The sequence below is a fragment of the Anser anser genome (assembly GCF_964211835.1).
Source record: "Anser anser genome assembly, chromosome: Z".
Lineage (NCBI taxonomy): Eukaryota > Metazoa > Chordata > Aves > Anseriformes > Anatidae > Anser > Anser anser.
The window spans coordinates 19,515,520-19,534,820 of NC_139723.1; the positions used below are offsets into that span (position 1 = coordinate 19,515,520).

General features: G+C 39.0%; 1 protein-coding gene across 1 annotated transcript in view; it reads right to left on the bottom strand.

Moving 5' to 3' along the window:
- The window catches only part of DTWD2 (DTW domain containing 2), a 108,908-nt gene that overhangs the window by 69,991 nt on the left and 19,616 nt on the right, over positions 1-19,301 (bottom strand). Inside the window, exon 2 of the mRNA XM_083816080.1 lies at positions 817-907. Coding sequence (XP_083672206.1) covers positions 817-907 — 91 coding nt within the window. The remainder of the gene's footprint in view (positions 1-816; positions 908-19,301) is intronic.

Here is a 19,301-nt window from a genome sequence, read left to right on the forward strand (position 1 = left end):
AATGACACAGTCTAATTTGTAAACACACTGCCTATCCAGATCCCTGTAACTGCAGTTCAGCTTCTAAAATCCTTGTGATCCACCACCATATTCCATTGTTAATAGACACGAAAACACCAACATAAATTCCTCTATTAGTTAAACCAAAAATTAAGGGTCCATTAAATCTTTGAAGACACAGAACAGGCAAAAACATAGAAGGATGCCCTGTACCATGTCCAGTATAGGACACACTACACCACCACCTAGAATCTTTGAAAAGCAAAAGTACCTTAGGCAAAAAACAATTCAAACTTCAAAGAAAGTTGCTGCTTCGGTGGTTCTCTCATGTGCTCTTCTAAATCACACACACACACACACACACCTGATGTTTTGAAGCTAACCCACAGTTTTCCACTGGCTAAATACTTAAGGTCACCCCTAAGATGCATTGCTTAACTCATATTTTTAACAGAAGACTAACAGCAATAAAAGAGAACAGATATAAATAAAGCATATTCCTTCCTCTCGATTACAAGTGCCTCTGTGCCATACTGTGCCCCATACTCACTCTTGGAACAGTTTGTGCCAAGCCAAGGCAAGGTCCAATTCTAGTATGACTATACAAATTAGAAAAGATGTCTTGTGTGTAAGAAAACTGCAGAAGTCACGTGTGATTTCAAAAGATAAAATAATTCAGATGAAGTGATTTCAATTATCTGGTTTAAAAGGAAAAATCATTATATCATCTTAAAAACATGGTTGTTTTCTCTTGTATGCCATTTGCTTCATTAAGATTCTAGATGAACTCTTAAAAATTACATGAGCCTTACTCACCTCTGCTGGATGCTGAATTATATACAAGCAGGTGGAGACTTTTAGCGGATGTATGGGCAAGAATGGGCACAAACACACCTTCTGAGGACGGCTACAAGACAAAAAGGAGCAGGAGAACAGTAAAATTAATCAGCAGTTTATGTCAGATGGCATAAATATATTGTACAAATACATACCCTATCCAAAAAGGCACACTAAGAACTCCCCCTTATGACAGTGTACTAAAATATTATATAAACTTCTGTTTGAGATTTTTACTGCTTCTGAAAATAAAAGAAGGCAAGGTTTTCATTCAGACAGAGTTTCAAAAATAGTGTTCAAACCCCTCGTGTGGTTTGGTTAGGACTAAAGCACTATAAAAAACTTTTCATCATCTTCAAGAGGAGCAACCATACCCCAGTTTGACAAATCTGTTACTACATTTCATACCAACTTAGTGTTTCAACAATTTGATAGAATACTACAATAGAATGTATAATAATTATAATTGATAGAGTATTTCTAACAGAGTATTTTAAAAGTATACACACAGGAAACCCCAAACATACTATATTTATGATCAGGTTCATTTTTTATAATTCCATCTATGCAGAAACATATAGTAGACAAGAAAAAAAAAACTTATCAGGATAACTGAAGCTTGAAAAAAGAAAACAAAAACTATTTGATTTTTTTTGTTGCACTGCAGGTGTTAAAATTACTAGAAGAACCGTAAGAACACATAAATTAACCTAAATATTACTTGGCATTAAACTAATATGCTGGGTGGCCAAGAATAAACAGAAGCAAAGAGTTAAGTTTAAAGATGGACAAGCAGTAATTGAAGTTGTTATGCACACACACAGATGCACTACAGCTACTAGCGTATATTATTTAGTTACTTAAAAAATGATGGATTTCCTGAACTCTGAAGCAATTACCGGTATTCACCACTTAAAATCATACTGTGTCTGCTAACAAAGCTTTCCATGATTAATAAAATAAAATAAGTTTGTATGTTGATCACACATGAGACACAGTAAGCAGACGCTGCAGTAGATGTGATTAACTGAAGTTCTCAGGTTAGGCCCTGACCAAGTTTGTGTTCGGCCCCACCGACAGACACTGCAAAGCTTGTTCACGAGAGCACACACCCAGTCAAGCTCACTAAATGTTTTGGTGATCTAAACCAGCATAACTGTTCCCTAGTCAATCTTAAAACAAAACATTAGTTCTTACCAGTAAATGGCAGCACTATAAAAAGGCAGTAACAGTGGATAAATTGCTTGTTAACAGCTTGCAGGTTGTGTTAATTTAAGCCCCTTACTTCTAGCCCTACCTACTGCGACACAGAGATTATTCCCCTTCTCCACGGGGTACACAGTTAAAGGTTACCAAACAACAACCTAAATCCAGACTGGGGACAGGGGAAGGAATTGGCACTGTTCAAAACAAGAACTGGAAAAAGTATTTTAAAATATTTAGACTAAAAATCTCATGGCCAAAAAATTGACAAAATGGAAATTATTCTCATGCACTCCAGAAATAATGCTTCAGTGGCCTTCCTTCTTTCTTTCTTCAATGCATTTTAGTGCTGACATTTTCCTGTTACTACTCCTCCAGTATATTCTGTACCATTAATGCACAGGCCTTGAGCCTAAAATTAAGCATTCATTAACTTTAGTATTCAGTGGAGTGTAACGGGGCCTTCACTGTGAACCTACCGAAACCAGCCTCACTTCCAGGTCTGATGAATCTCTTATCAGTTCTCCAGTGCTGTAACACTGTCTTTTTTTTTTTTTCTCCAGTGCTGTAACACTGTATTTTTCTTTTCCATTTTTTTCTCTTCACATGTAACTGATTTAAACAAAAATTTCTGAAAGCAGTTTCCTCACAACCTGGAACCATCAAATACTCCCATGGGCTGTTTGTTGGCTGAGCCCAAAGTGTTAAATAGAAGCTCATCCTATTTTTGATCAACAAATTTACTGGGAACTCAAGTTTTGCACTCTGATTCCTTAGTTTCTCCCCGTTATTACATGGCTGGTTTCATTAACAAGAGAAATTGTTAAAGTTCTCCCCATGATTGCATTTTCTACTAAGGAGAGATTAAGGCATGAAAATCTACTACATAAAGCTATTCCAAAACAGTCAACTGGTGACTTCGATTCAAAGAGCTGCATTGTTCACTAGCTTTTATAAGCAGATGGAAACAGTTTCTGATGATTTCTGACCTCAGGGTGTTTACTATAACAAAGTTGGCCAGATACAATTTACTTATTTTTAAGTCCCACTTTTGTATATGCTTTTTGTATTTTCCACACTGGCTTATATTTTTCACAGGTAGTTTTTTAGGCTTTGTTAATGTTACAAAAAAAAAAAAAAAAAAAGTAAAAGAAATTACCAAAAAAGCAAGTATTTTAAAATTGTCACAGAATCAGTTCTACCTATAATTGGATTTGTAGAGAGCAGAGCACATGCTATTACAAATAGAATACTTTCCAATATAATTTAATTACTTACATATGTATATACATTATGTAACTTTAATAACCCAACTAGGTACCTAATTATGTTGAATAGGTGCTTTTACAACCCCATCCTGGGGCACAAGGACTTATTTTTGTACTTTCACTTTGATACCTAATGGTTATTGTGCTGAGACAAAAAAACTTTATCCCTACATGAAACCTACATTATGAGACTAGAGTAGTCAGATAGGAAACACTTCCAAACAAGAGAAGTCCTGTTCCACCGCCACAAAGGCTGCCTTTACTCTCAGAACTAAGTCACCTAGAAAGAAAAGGCTTTTTGTATTTTTCTTTTGTTTAAAGTTTTTGGTACAGACTTGCCCTACATAAGTTGCTGTAAGAGTAGGGGCAGCACCAGGGAACTTATTTAATGACCATAAGTTTTCATCCATTTCTGGAAATGAAAGCAATCTACACCAGACTCCAGGCAAGAACAGCAGTATTCAAAATATTATGGAAAAGCCTGGGGGTGGGGAGTCAGATTTGAAGGAGGACAATTTTTATAGTATTATTCGCCTGTATGCAATTTCACTATTGCTCAAAGCTACCCAACAGGTTTCTACCCGTTTTTCAATACAGCATTTCTAGTTCAAAAACTCATGACAAAGCAACCACTCACATTGGTGGGACTAAAAAATAACTCTGTCTTGCAGAAGTGCTTCATATACAGCCATGTACTGAACAGACAGCCATGCACAGAACTCTTATAGCTTTCCTTTCGTTCTTCACAACTAAATTGAAATGTTCAGATTCAGAATAACATTTAGTGTATTTTTTTCCAGCAGAACTGATTCAAGACAGTGGACTGTGCATTGCTGTGGTGTCAGGTTTAGTGTGATTACTGGTTTCTGGGAAAAGATAGTCTAAAAGTGAATATGTGGCAGCCTGGAAAATAGCAAGCTAATTCTGAATTCTTTCTAATTCTGAAACTCTTTCGAAGAGTCCCTGTACAGTTTTCATACAAAATACAAATGTCTATACTTGCATCAGGCCCATTACCTTCCTACAACATGTCCACCATATTTCTGAAAACAGACAACATTCCAGGAATGCAAATAAGTGCACTCTTACATCTACATTTAGAAAACTAAAGGTAAATCAAGGATTTAGCCCACTGTAAGCAAAGAAAAATTATGTTACATGTTTATGTTCAGCACTTGTAGGTTTTTCTAAGGAAACATATAAAGAGGTTAGGTGTGCCAAACATGTTACAGGAACAATGCTTGCAATATTAGAATAAAAAGGAAGCTGATGTTTTTGAACTAGAACTACTAACAACTGTGGCAGCATTTTCATCTTACAATGCATATTGCCAAGGTCAGGCCCCAGACTCTATTTTCAAAGAAACATGCCTGGCCAAACAGAAATAGCTGCTTCAAGCTAACTAGGTTTCTCTATTGTTTAGGTCAAAACACCAAGGGTTTCAAGGTCAAGATCCACCTGAAAAGCCTGGAGGGAAGCCACACAGTTATCATATGTTTGTTTTGTACTAATGTTTTAATACATGTTTTATACTGACACAAGTCCATTACACATTTACATTGAAAAAACATTAAAGAGTTTTATTATGCTATGTTTTAATTTTAGCGTCATAAGCACATAAGTTTTATAAAATTTGAGAACAAACAATATTTTTGCTAGTTTTATGCTAGAGGACAAACATACTAAAAATGATTTTAAGATTACATTTTGCATCCTCCACCTTAACCACAACAGTTACAGAAGGATTTTAAAATAGTAAGTGGATTAAGTTAAACATAGATAAAAACAAAATTATGCATTTAGAAGAAAACAATAGGAAACCCAGGGTCTAAGGTGTCCATTAAAATAGCATGACATTCAGGAGTAATAAACAGTTACAATATAAGAAACAGTTATAATAAACAGTTCTGTGAAAATGGCAGTCTGTCAGTTCTCAAAAATGCAGATCAGAAGTGTTACTAGGAAAGACTAAAAGAATTAAACAGATGCATTCGTTTAATGTGGTAAGGTTTTGGTAGCAGGGGGCTGCAAGGCTGCACAATCTTTTGTTAGTGGAGCCCAGCAGCTGCCCCATGTCAGAGCAGAGCCAGCTCCAGCTGCTCCAAAAGGGACCCGCAGCTGGCCAGAGCTGAGCCATGAGCGACAAAGGGGGGGCGTCTGGGAGAGCAGAGTTAAGGAAGGGAAAGAAGTGCTGGGCTACAGCAGCTGGGAGAGAGGGGTGAGAGCCAGGCCTGCAGCCCCCAAGGGCAGTGCAGCAGGAGGGCAGGAGGTGCTCCAGGCACGCAGCAGAAGTCCCCTGCGGCCGGTGGAGAGGCCCCTGGTGGGTCAGGCTGTCCCCCTGCAGCCCATGGGTCCCACACGGAGCAGATCTCCACGCTGCAGCCCGTGGAGGAGCCCCCGGTGGAGCAGGTGGATGTGGCCTGGAGGAGGCTGCGGCCCATGGAGAGCCCCCGCAGGAGCAGGCCCCGGGCCGGAGCTGCAGCCCGTGGAGAGGAGCCCACGCAGGAGCAGGGGGTCTGGGGGGAGCTGCCGCCCACCCGTGGGGGACCCGTGCTGGAGCAGTTTGCTCCTGGGGGATGGATGGACCCCGTGGTACGGAGCCATGTGGGAGCAGTTCTTGAAGAGCTGCTGCCTGTGGGCAGCCCCCGCAGGGTCAGTTTGGGAAGGACGGCATCCCGTGGGAGGGACCCCACGGGGAGCAGGGGCAGAGAGTGACATTGACAGAGCGGTGGAGACGAAGCATCGTGGACTGACTGCAGCCCCCATTCCCTGTTCACCTGCACCACTCATGGTTGGGGGGAGAAGGCAGAAGAGGGTGGATTGGGGGGGGGGGGGGGGATGTTCTTAGTTTGCTTTTATTTTTTTCTCTCTCTAATCCATTAGTAATAGGCAATAAATGATATAAATCTCCCTAGACTGAATCTGTTTTGCCCATGATGATAACTGGAGAGCGATCTCCCTCTATCAAACCTTGAGCCCTCTTCCATCATATTTTCTCTCCATCATATTTTTTCTTCCATTGTATTTTCCCTCCATTTGAGGAGGCACAGTGAAAGAATGGCTGTGATGGAGTTTAGCTGCACAGCAAGGTGAAACATTATTATGCCACTACATGAACCTTTGGTTTAACCCCATCTTGTACTCTGAGCATTAAAGAAGTATGAAGAAGCCAGGTCAAAAACAAACATGAGGAAATGAAATAATTCCTTGTGCCAAGAGGCACCAATCTCCATGTTGACTGATGCTGTGGATACAAGAACTTTACATGGGTTCAGGGGAAACTGGAAGCATTCATGAAATAAAAATCCATGAAATATGCAAACACCAGTACTGAATGTACATAGTCGCATCCAACTCAAAGCTCCCTGAGCTAAAGGCAATTGGAGAAAGGAGAGAAGTGGCAGCATATGCTTACACTGTTCTTTCTAAGCTGTAAGGTACACACTCAAGACTACATCTGCTCATGGTTGGAGGCATCATTCTGGACAAAACGGACCTTTGACAAACTCCATTTCTGACCACTCTTCTATTCTTAATCCTTCTGCACAATTTAAAACAAAATACGCAACACCAACAGCAGTGGCTTGGGATTACCTACCTGCAACTTTTTACTTTTTGCATTTTATCTCTAAAATTTATTTGTGCAGTTCTGCATTTCCCTGGGCAAATCTAACAGCTCCTTCTGTAAGAGACAGGACTTAATGTTATCTTAAATAGAAGTTGCGGGGTACATTGTATTTCTGCTTTCACTCTCCATATATACAGTGTGTGATCTGATGCAATTGCCACTATTCATGGAGGATAAAAAGCCACCCCGATTAAATGAGAACCTCTCTCTCTCACGCACTGAGTGGAGGTAAATTAACTGATTACTTTGTCCTCTACATAGCCGAGACCCATCACCCATGCATGAAATCCACGTCAAGTGCAGCCTGCAGGAGCATCTGGCATTCCCAGAATTTTTGCTTATAAAATGCATGGAGCCTGCACAAGCAGCCAAACTGCCATGGTCACCAGCTGAACTGTACATTAAAGATAGCTAGCGTGAAGTTTAGGCCTAAGTCTTCATAGTATACCTGAGATTTCTGAAAACTTGCCCATCCTCTGATCCTAATAGATATGAGTCATATTTAAACTAGAAATTCCATAGCTGATGTTCCACATATACAAGCTCTATTGATCTGCTCTGTTAATTGAAGCTCACATATGCTTTTAAACTACAGTACAAGAGGGAAACTGTGAACTATAATACTGAAAAAGATAAATGAAGGAGTTATCTGTATTCCTTTGCTTTATAATTGAACATGGATGTGCCAATTCATCTAATACCATTGTTTCGGTTACTATGAGGTGCCCTTATTTTCTCAGTAGAAGTAGTTTGTAGCAGGTAATGTGGCATGACTTTAAGCCACTACAAGATGTCTCTGTAATATTAACGTGTAAATATTTCCTAAGTGAAGGCAGTACTAGCAGTCCTTCAGTCTCATGCTTAGTTACTCTGGAGCACAAAAATAACCAAAGATAATCTCTACCATACCTTAGATTAAATTATGAAATTCATGTCCATCATGTTTTGTTATTTTGACTACCCTGCTTCCTTTATGTACTATTACTTTTAAGTTGTCTATTACGATCTGTGGAATAATTGCTGGAGGTGACTTAATGAGGCTAAATGTTTGTCCACATCTTAAGAGAAGGTTCAACACTGAGGAAACCTCCAGGGTGAGATGTGGCAGATATGCAAGGAATCTGTTCCATGATAGTCCACTTGGCAATATTGCCTGCAACCTTAGGTATTGGTGACATGAGGGAAGCTTGGTGTGCAGACTGTAAGAGAGAGAGCATGGAGGGCGGAGCGGAGTGAAGACACCATAGCCAGGCTCTGTGCTATCACTGCAGGGATAGGTAACTGGATGGTACTATGAAACTGTTTTACTAGACTGAAAGTGTATTGCACTATTCATGCATCTGTGATTGTGATTAATGCAACTGCACATATAGTGCCAAATCAGGCAAAACTCAGAATCTAAGTCCAGCCGCCCCCAGCCCCTCTGATATCTGAGGACATGCTGGAACACAAGGGGCTTTAGGTCCTATCAAAATTCCTCACCCTTTAACACAACTCTATCCTCATGACTGTTCAAACAAACTAGCCTACCAAAGACTGATTCCCACAGGCAAAAATCAAGAAATAAAAATATATCAGAAGTAAAATGTTAAAAGCTCACAGGTTTTTTAGCTTCATCTTTCTAATTCCATGCCTACCAAGCTCTTCACTTGCTCTTCAAAATGAGTCTTCGAAAGCCATCTTTCTAAGTGCTAGAGCTCTCATGGAAAGCAAAGGAACCCATCAGCACTGTTTAGGTTTCTCTTGTGCTTATTTTGAACATTCTTTACCCAAGAAAAACTTCCAAACCTTACTTTAATGGTGTTTCCTGAGAAAAGTCATGCTTAGGAGATTATTCTGCCTCCACCATGTTCCTCCAACTACTGTCAAAAGACTTTGCAACTCAGAAGCATACAAACTTAATATTAATTCTTACAAACTTTATAAAAGTCAACAGCCACATAAAGAAAAAACACAGAATCAGAAACAGTGGCAGAGAGAGTATTGACATCAATCAACAAAGCACTTCCTGTTCCACTTGGTGAATTCATATAACACCAGCTTCCTGGAGATAAAAAAAAAAAAAAAAAAAAAAAGAAAGGCAAACTGCTGAGTTTTTGTTTCCTGTGAGAAGTTAAAAGAAATAAAACAGGTGTGTATGGTTTGTTGTTGTTGTTGGGTCTTTTGTTTGTTTGTTTTGCTTTAAAAGGTTTATTCAGTGGATTTAATGGAACATATCCTAGTTTCCTGAAAAAATTATTCACTTAAATGGAGAAGCATCTAATGCAAATCATAGTGAAAATTATTTCTGTCTTTTAAATTTCAAATCTATAGCTTAAAGGGCTACTAATTTATGAAAGTAAACAAATTTAACTTTATTTTTATTATAAGTGTATTATTATCAATATATTAATGTCTGTATTAATAAAATACAGCTTTCAAAACTGATTATCATATTTGCTGATTAGCCAATTTTCATTACTGGAAAAGACATGCAAATACTTCTTCTCCACCTCAGCTTCTCAACCTCTTCATAAGTTCTGGAAACATTTAAAGAGCACAAGACTAATTATTCTGCTAACCTGCTCTACAAAAATGTATATAGAAAAGGTATTCTATCCAAAGAAAAGATCATGCACAACAGAAAAAAAAAAAACACGTATTTCTATGTTACCAGCCAATGTACAGCAACTGCGTTACAAACAATCTGACCCAGTAATAAATTAATTCATCCAATCATAAATTTGGAATACTTGGTCTTATAACAAGTTCTTATAACACACAAAAGCTCTATCGTTACAGCATGAGGGAGCTGATAAGTCATTTGATGTCTACATTTTGTGAGAGATCATTTTCAGAGATATAGGACATATGACCTCTGCTAATGAGGTAGAGGTGTTCTCTGTTATAATAACTCCATGAAAATGCCTATTATTGGCAGCTTCCTTTTTCCATTGTTCCAGAGTGGCAGAAACAGAGAGACATCCTCCTGGAAGTGATACATGATCAGACTGGAACTATCTGAACCTGTAATTTTTCTATTATGTGTTTGAAAACTGTTCCATCTAGTTCCAGGAAAAGCCCCTATAGCACTACATTTTAGATTCATTAAAACATACCAGAATAAGCTTAGCTTGCTGTATCAGAAGAGATTCCCACATGACATCCTTGTGTCCAGATTGGAGAGACATGGACTTGATGGATGGACCACTCAGAGGATAAGAATTGGCTGCACAGTTGCACTCAAAAAGTTGTGGTTAATGGCTCAATGTCCAGGTGGAGACAAGTGGTGTTCCTCAGGGGTCTGTTTTGGGACCAGAGCTGTTTAGCATCTTTGTCAACAACATGGACAGTAAGATTGAGCACACCCTCAGCAAGTTTGCCGAGGACACCAAGCTGTGTGGTGTGGTCAACATGCTGAAAGGAAGGGATGCCATCCAGAGGGACCTGGACAGGCTTGAGAGGTGGGCCTGTGTGAACCTCATGAAGTTCAACAAGGCCAAGTGCAAGGTCCTGCACCTGGGCCAGGGCAATCCCAAGCAGAAATACAAGCTGGGGGGAGAATGGATTAAGAGCAGCCCTAAGGAGAAAGACTTCAGGGTGTTGGTTGATGAGAAGCTCAACATGAGTCAACAACATGTGCTTGCAGCCCAGAAAGCCAACCACACACCCTGGGCTACATCAAAAGAGGCATGACCAGAAGGTTGAGAGAAGTGATTCTCCCTCTCCGCTCTGCTCTAAGGAGACCCCACATGGAGCACTGCATTCAGCTCTGAAACCCACAACATAAGAATATGGACCTGATACAGTGGGTCCAGAGGAGAGCCACAAAGATGATCAGAGGGATGGAGCACATCTACAAAGACATGCTGAAAGAGTTGGGTTGTCCAGCCTGGAGAAGAGAATGCTCTGGTGAGACGTTATAGCAGCCTTTCAGTACCTAAAGGGGGCCTACAGAAAAGCTTGGGAGGGATTTTTTACAAGGAAATATAGTGATAGGGCAATGGGTAATGGCTTTAAACTGAAAGACGGTAGGTTTAGATTAGATATGAAGAAGAAATTCTTCACTCTGAGGGTGGTGAGGCACTGGACAGGGATGCTGAAAGAAGCTGTGGATGCCCCACCCCTGGAAGTGCTCAAGGCCAGGTTGGATGGGGCTTTGAATAACCTGGTCTAGTGGGGTTGGAACTGGATGTTTTTTAAGATCCCTTCCAGCTCAAATCATTCTATGTTTCAGGATAGTACCATGAATCTTAGGGGGTAATTCCAATGCAACTTAAGCACACAAGTAACCTATTAAATACAAACAACCATTGTATTTGATAAATTAGTTTCCAGATGAGCTTTCTGATACTTCTTACAAGTTGACACAATATAGTATCTGTTCTTGCCACAAAATACTAAAAACACACCAAGCTTCAACAAGGTATGAAAAGGCATGATACACTATAGAGGCACCTAAAAAGCAATACAATATTTTACACAAAAAGTGCTTTTACACCAACCTTCAATACTTTCCACCACTGAAACTACTGCAGGCAGGGGATTTCTCTCCCAGGGAAAGAAATGGGATATGGCCAGAGATAATTTAAAGAAGAGAAAAGAGGTACAGCAACAGAGACAACACACGCGCTACTTGTGAGCAGCAAAAATATCACAGCACTATTTCCAAGCATTGGGCTTCCCTTGGAAACAGTTGCCAGCAGTTCTCCTATTCCTAAGCGCTGAGGTGAGAAGACACATCCATTTTCCTTCTCTGTTTTTCAATCTCAACAACACGGGCTACAAATCTCCCTAAAAAAACACAGAATGTGTTTTCCATTATATTCAATTGGACTTTCTCAATCAATTTGAAAACTGTTCGCCTCTTGCAAATTTGAAATGCTCCTTGAACTTTGCCCAGGGCAGAGGACTTCAGAAAACCTAAACAAATAATAAAGCAGTTGAGAGAAGCACGAAACAATACCAACGCATAGTAAGTTCAAAAGGAAACACCTACTTGCCTCTGTTTCATGAATAGTTCCATTATACTTCTTATCACACAATCATGGAAACAAATGATTCATGACAGGAAAAAAGGTATCCATCATGAAGAGCTATTAAAGCATGAAGATACGCTTTTTGGTTCAGAAAATCCCAGAACCACTATTCCTATCAGCCAGGAAACATCACTCTACAGTTGCCCTGTATTTATCCTCATCCCCAGGCACCTGTTTTTCTCCACCATTCAACTCTCCACCACATGAACCTTGGGTCTGACCCATTCATTGTCAGTGTGATTTGCTGGCACAGATACATATTTAAAAGAAAATAGTTGTAAGGCCATGCACAAGCAGCTCTCAGGTCTTTCAGTCTTCATCAGCATGACTATGTATTTTACTGTTACTGAATAACAACATTAACAAGCTGTTGAGCCACAGATCACAAAAAAAAAAAAAGTGAGGCAATAGACCACATCACAGCTCCTACACACAAGCAAAGAAAATAACATTCAGTGAAGTGTTCAGAACAAGAACACAGACTATACTTTTACACAGGAGCACAGTCCTATTTTACTATTTACTTTCAGAGAAACCCAATACATTTTAGGAACTATGTCCTTAGCTCTTACTGAAGAAAAAGCAGCAAAATATATCTAAGAAAAGCAAAATCATCCAAACTATCTTCAAGACATGTTTTAGAGAAGCTGTTCTGTTAGTGCTGAATTTGATCTTGGTATTTTCTGCTATTGGCACCCAACCATTGGAAAAGAGATTTATATCACCAATTCATTTCATTTTTAGCACCAAACAGCCATCAGTGTGTAATGATTTTCAGTCAAAGCTCAACTAGGCTGGATTTGAATAACCACAGCAAAACATTTGAAAAGCATTACTTACAAAGATTACAAGGTGTCATTCTTTCTAGATTTAAGACCAAAATTGGACAAGTAAAGGCAACTCTCTGGAGATGAGGGATGTAAGCAGTCACTTATGTCATGACAAGCTCAGAGTTCTGCTTAAGGACAACATTCCGGTCTTTTGGAAAACAACACCAGCTACTGTGTTTCTTGAAACAATAGGCAAATAAGTAAATGTGTGTGTGTGTGCGTGTGTGTGAGTATTTCTCTCCAGGAAAAAAAAAAAAATGCATTTGTACAAATATGTGAAATTAGTAAAGAAAAAAACTTCAAGAAAAAACTTTCAGGTATTTGGTTTATGCATCATTCCAGGCTTCCCTTCTGTTTTGCATTATCATAGTTTTCATATTAGTCTTGAACACTAAGTAAACTGTACAACAGGCTATTTATTTTTTAAATTGAAAAGACACTTGATCCAGTACAACAGATTTATTTTTTAAATTGAAAAGACACTTGATCCTACAAAATTGACTCTTAAGGGTGAAGTGGGTTTTATGAATAAATTTATAACACAGTGACAAGCAATTCCATTAGAAGTATTTTAAATTAATTTGGACCCTCACTCTAGGCTTTGGCATTACAATAGAATGGGTTATCCAACAAATTTATTAAATTCATTAGTACAGCATTTGTACGAATACTAACCATCAAGTGTTCTTTTGCATATTTTCATGCTAAAGCTATATAGACAAAAATGAATATATTTCATATAACAGGAACATGGACAAGGCCCACGCCACCTGTATGAAAGACTTTAAGCTCTGCAGTCTGCTAATGTGACCATTTTCCAAGGCAAATAGCATTTTTGCATGACCAACTGTATAATAAATAAAGGAAAACCAACTAAGTTCAAGGTTTTTTAGCCTGCGATGTTCATGACAGCTTTATAAGGCTAATCTGAACATATTAAAAACAACAAATACCTTCCAGTTCTATAACAGAGAAAAGATACTAAGAAGCAAAGAACAAAACACCCACCACGTATATTTCCTTAACCTATTATATGGAAGCAGACCTTGGCAGGCAGTTTTCCTTACAAATAACTGAGATTAACAAATCAATAGAACACCCTTGCAACTATTTCAACTGTATATATTAAAGTTGGCTGTGGTTTCCACAATAACTAATAGGAGTAAATAAAAAAATAGCATTTAGCTTATGCAGCACTGGACTCATTACAGAGAGGCCAGAAAAGCCAAAACCTAATAAGCCTGAAATTGCTGACATTTTCATGCATCTTGGCTCTACAGTCTGGCAAAATAGCTGGCATTCTAATAAGCTTGATGCCAGACAGTTAGCAGAGCCTTAAATTTATTGAATGAGGTGAGGCAGTAAGGGCATTTAAACAGAGCAGTTGAGACATTAAGATTAGGAAGTTAAACTGAAGTTTTACACTGCCAGCCATATAATTCCAAATTTGCCTCATAAGTTTAGAGGCTGCCACTGATGAGCAAAATTCTATAACCAATGAAAATCTGTTGTAAAAGCCCAGAATTTCCCTGGAAACAGAGGATCTCACTAACCCAAGTGAAAAAAATCTGACAGTATAAAATCAGGATCTTACTTCATCCATTTGTACATATGCAGAGAACAAACTAGTTAACAGCATAAAGTAAAAAACAGAAGTATATTTTAAAGAGCATATCGAGTTCCTAAATTAATGCTTCACAAGTTAAATGAGGTCTGTGGACATCATTAGCCAAAGAAATTTTTTTTTGCAAGACTACAGAAATACACGTTTGAATGTTTGTTTCCAGCTGAAGAGTTTTCTTTCCACAAACATTTGTTACTATTTCAGCCTTTGAAACAATAATTAAAAAATGAGAAATTGTGCTATTGGCCTGAAGTGATAAAGCTGGGTCCAGCCACGACTTATTTAAATTAACACGCTTATTTAAAAGTTGGTTAAGAAATGCCTACATCTGAAAATGCTAAATGCTGCACCAAACTATTTCCAATCTAAGAACACAAAATGCTTACAAAAATGCTCTCAGAGTTTCCTTACGTTTCCATCTCAAACCTTCTTTATGTCTGTCAACAGATACAGAATCTGATCTACTCCTCTTCCTAAATGTGCACACATGAAAAAGCAGAAAAGTCATGAGCAGCCATTTCACTGGAATTGGAGTTGTTGCCTTTTCTGCTTACCTGCAACAACATGATATACTGGGCAGGTCTGCCTTAACCTGGCTGGAAATATTTCCATTATCTTACTTTCTTCACTAGTGCTGAAAATAAAAAGCTGAAAGTGACCTTAAAGACGTGGGCTGGAGCAGGTCAAGAAGACATTAAGCTATAAAACAGTACAGAGAAACGAAATTGTTTGTAAGACTGAAAGTACCTGCTGTGTGGCTTCTCCACCAAACGCTACCAAGCCCAAACCTGACTCGGGTGGACCCGCCACCCAGTTCCAGGCATCCATGGATCCCAACGCCCACTTATGCACCTGAAACATCGTCTGCTGCTCCAGTTTCAGCAGGCTTCAAAACAAAAAATTCCATCCAATAATGAATTCTGTTTAACACCAAGGAATGGCATGTTAGTGAGCATTGATACATTCACAAGCAAGCTTATTTTTAGATGTATTTCAGTTCCTGTTTTAAGTTAGCAACAAATAATAGCTATGTAAATTTAAATTTCAGCTGACACAATTAATCTTAAATTTTGTTACATTTTTATGTAGATTTGGAAGACAATCCAGTCCAGTGCATTGCTAACACCTGCAGCTCCACACACAGGAACATACGCAACTGATTTATTAGAAAAACCTTAGTGCAGCCCAAGGGAAGTTTGCTTCTGCCTCCCCCTCAGCCTGCAGAGCAGAAGGGAAAAGTTCCTCCCCAGTGAGGGAAGCCACCAGACACAGCACGCACAGCTGACTCTGCTGGCACCAAGCTGTCCTGATAATTCAGAAGAGGACCAAAAATGTATTACACATGGCTCTTGGGCAGCTGGACAGCAGATGAACCCCTCTGACCAGCCAGGACGTGCGGGCCTGGTCACTCTTCAGCCTCAGGCCTTGCTGGCCCCCTACGTACCTGCCCAAACTGCCTCACTGCAGCATAAAGCCCTCACACTTTACAGCTAACCAGCCCTTCTCCCCCTCTTCCTCCCAGTTTGGCATCCTGGAGCAAGGGATCGCAGGCTCTCCTGTACCCTATGTGGAAGAGGGCAGCTGGAGAAAGGGAAGGACTTCAACACAGCCAGCTGGAGCTCGTGACAGGAAATTTCAGCTCCAGTGGTCCAAAACAAACCTGAATCTGGGTAAACCTGGTCTACAAACAGAAGTGAAAATGCTAACCAGCTTCATTCGCTGATGTTTTGTTGTTGTTTTTTTTTTTTTGATTTAAAAAGGATAATTACAGCTTGTCACTAAGGGAAACCTTACAAGAATCTACACAAGAATAAATACTTCTAGCACTAAGTTTCCAAAACTTTTATGAAGATTTTTCAGTTTTGTTTTGAAGTTATTTTTTCTAGGTTACATCCACAAGATTCTCCTGTTCCAAAAAACACAGACCACGTAATTAACACAACTGACATTTTTAAGTAACTTTACCTCTACATAAGTAATAGCTCTTAACATTTTAAATTTAGGCCTATCTATGCAACATTACCTTATTTAACATATTACTTTAAGGACGGAGTCTATTGCCATGCATACCATCTGCTAATAGCAAACCATGTCTGAATCTTAGCTTAAAACAAAGCAGATGAGAAAGTGGAGTTAAATCAGAAGTTTAGTCTTGCACCAAGTGAACTCAGAAATGAATTCTACCATTCATTTTAAATGAAAGCAGACTCAGAACCCACACATCTTTCAGAAGTAAATTACAAGAAGAGCTAAGTTTTTGTTTCTCCCAATCCGTGCCACAATGCCCTAACCAATCTCTTAGAGCTATGAATTTAATTTTTTTTCTTTCACAAATAACAAAAAAAAAGCAATGAAATGAAATTAATTTATTGCTATACTCTATTTTGGTAAAACAAATGAATCCACAACAGAAAGTGTATTCCAATCCATATTTAGCATGAACATAAGAGTGGAAGGCTTCTAAAAAGCAAAATTACTTCTTTAAGCAGTACACATTCACATTAAAATGAAAATCCACCATTTACTGCAGTTTATCTTCAACTGAAAGCAAAACAAACCAACCAACCAAATAAAAAAACAGTTAACAGAGCTTTATATGATGAATAAACAATGCTAGGAAATGGTTAAATATTAAACAATTTTCAATTAATTCTAGTGAACTATTCACTTCTGTCATAGGTGGTAGAAGAATGGAGTTTTGTTTAGAGCTATACTCAAGTTCTCTGACTATAAATTATAAACCGTATGAAAAAGGCTGTATGTAAGCAGATTAATGTCCTGTTTGGCAGACTTTCTGATAGCTCGTAGCTGTACAAGTACATAAATGCTATACTACACTCTAGTGTCCTTTTTCTAAATAGCAGGCACTTCTGTTGCACATACTTTCACTTTGGTTTTGATTTAGCAATCTTCCACGTAAATCTTATCAAATAGAAGCTAATTTCATGGTGTAATACAATGAATAACGTATTTTAAAATAATAAACCTGTTATTCGACAGTTATTAGATTTCATTAAAATGTTGATTTTAATTGAATACATGGCATTTTTATGTATATATCTAGACATCAAGTTACTCTAATGTTTTGGGGATACTTTTAAGATACTGCTTTTATGGTATACAACCAATTAAGCACATGTGCTTTTAAATGCTGGATATAGCAGTCCCCTTAACAAACCCTGGAACCACATTAACTTGTACCTAATGACCGTTCAAGGCACCCTGCTAACAGCATTCCTGAGGAAAATCTCCTAACAATAATACCTCCTTTCAAATAAGAAAGTCCAATGCAGAAATGAACCTTTCTTGTGCAACTTGAAAATACAACTTGTGTACCAAACATCGTGTATTTAGTGAGCATTCTCATAAAAGGCAACAACAACGAGGATAGACAGCACCTAAATATGTAATTAAAAGACTGATGGGACTGACATGCACTGCAACAGTAAGATTTTGTGCTGAGAAAATGAGCACTGCCTGTTCTGAGAGGCCACAGGTAAGAGCTCAGGCAGAGTACAGAGTACAAAGCTATAAACAGACTCATAAAATAGTTTGGATTGGAAGGGACCTCTGGAGGTCATCTGGGCCAGCTTCCCAATCAAAGCGGGAATAATTTCAAAAGCCCTGAGCAAGCTGAACTGGGCACTTCCATAAACTGAGGCTTCACAGCCTTAACAAGCGACCTGCCCCAGCACTACACCACTCACTGTGAGTTTTTTTGGTTTGTTCTGTTTTGTTTTTTTGCTACATCCCTGGTTAAACAGCCTGGCATGAGCTGGATCATTTCTGCTGCTGGGCCACACTACTGCGGCTCCCGCTCAACCTGCTGACCACATACGTGTCCTGGTTCCTTGCTGCAGAGAGGCTCCCAAACCACCCCCTATGCAGGCTTCCAGTGCTGCCAGGTCTTGTTCAGCCCTGAGTGTATGACGCTGAATTTGCTGAATTTTGTGAGGTTCCTAATGACATGACAATTTTTTGACATCTCTCTGAATGGCAGCTCTACCCTCCTGCTGTACATCAGCTGCTCCTCCCAGGTCAGTGTCACCTGCAGCCTTGTTGTGCTTGCCTTCCACCCCATCAACCAGGTTAACAGGAACATGATCAGCAGCCTCTTATACAGCATCAATCCCCAAGAAAGCCTCTCCTAAACAGCTGTCATGTCAGCTGTTAATTGTTGATCATTGGAGCTCCGCAGTCAGCCAGCTCTTTGCTTACTTTGTAGACACATTCACCTCATCTGTATCTTCTCAGTTTGGTTACCAGGATACTGTAAAGAAATGTCAAGTGAGTTTCTGAAATTTTTCACTCAAATATAACCATCACTACCTCAAAACCTGTCACCCTGGTTAGATACTATTAGCTCTGTTAACCAATCTGGTATGAATGCGTGTATGCTGTTTTTCCTTCTCTCTCCTTTCCCCACTTGTTTTTGTGGTACATTTCACTAATCCTGTACTACCGCCCTTGTTGATTTTTCCCCCCTGCCCGCCCTCATAATTGCTACATAACCTATGTTTGCAAACATTAATAAATACCAAACCAAAGCAGTGGCTCATAACAGAATGGCATTAAAGAATAACTAAATAGGGTTTGAGGGATTATAACCACTGTACTGTTACAAATGTCAAAGACATTACCAAAGTAGTTTTAGAGACTGAAGCTCTAAGATACTTAGATTTCTAAATCCCTTGAAACTGCTTGAGTTTAAAATGCATACATACCATTCAGCAATGGTATGGCATCTCTGCTTAAATTCCACAGTGCACGCAGATGCCATACGCAGAAGAATGTTTGTTATACTTGATGGCCTTTTTTTTTTTTTTAATCAACTTGGAGATGGCCTTCAAGGAGGCAGTTAAAAGCAACTTAATGCATTGCATACTGCATCAT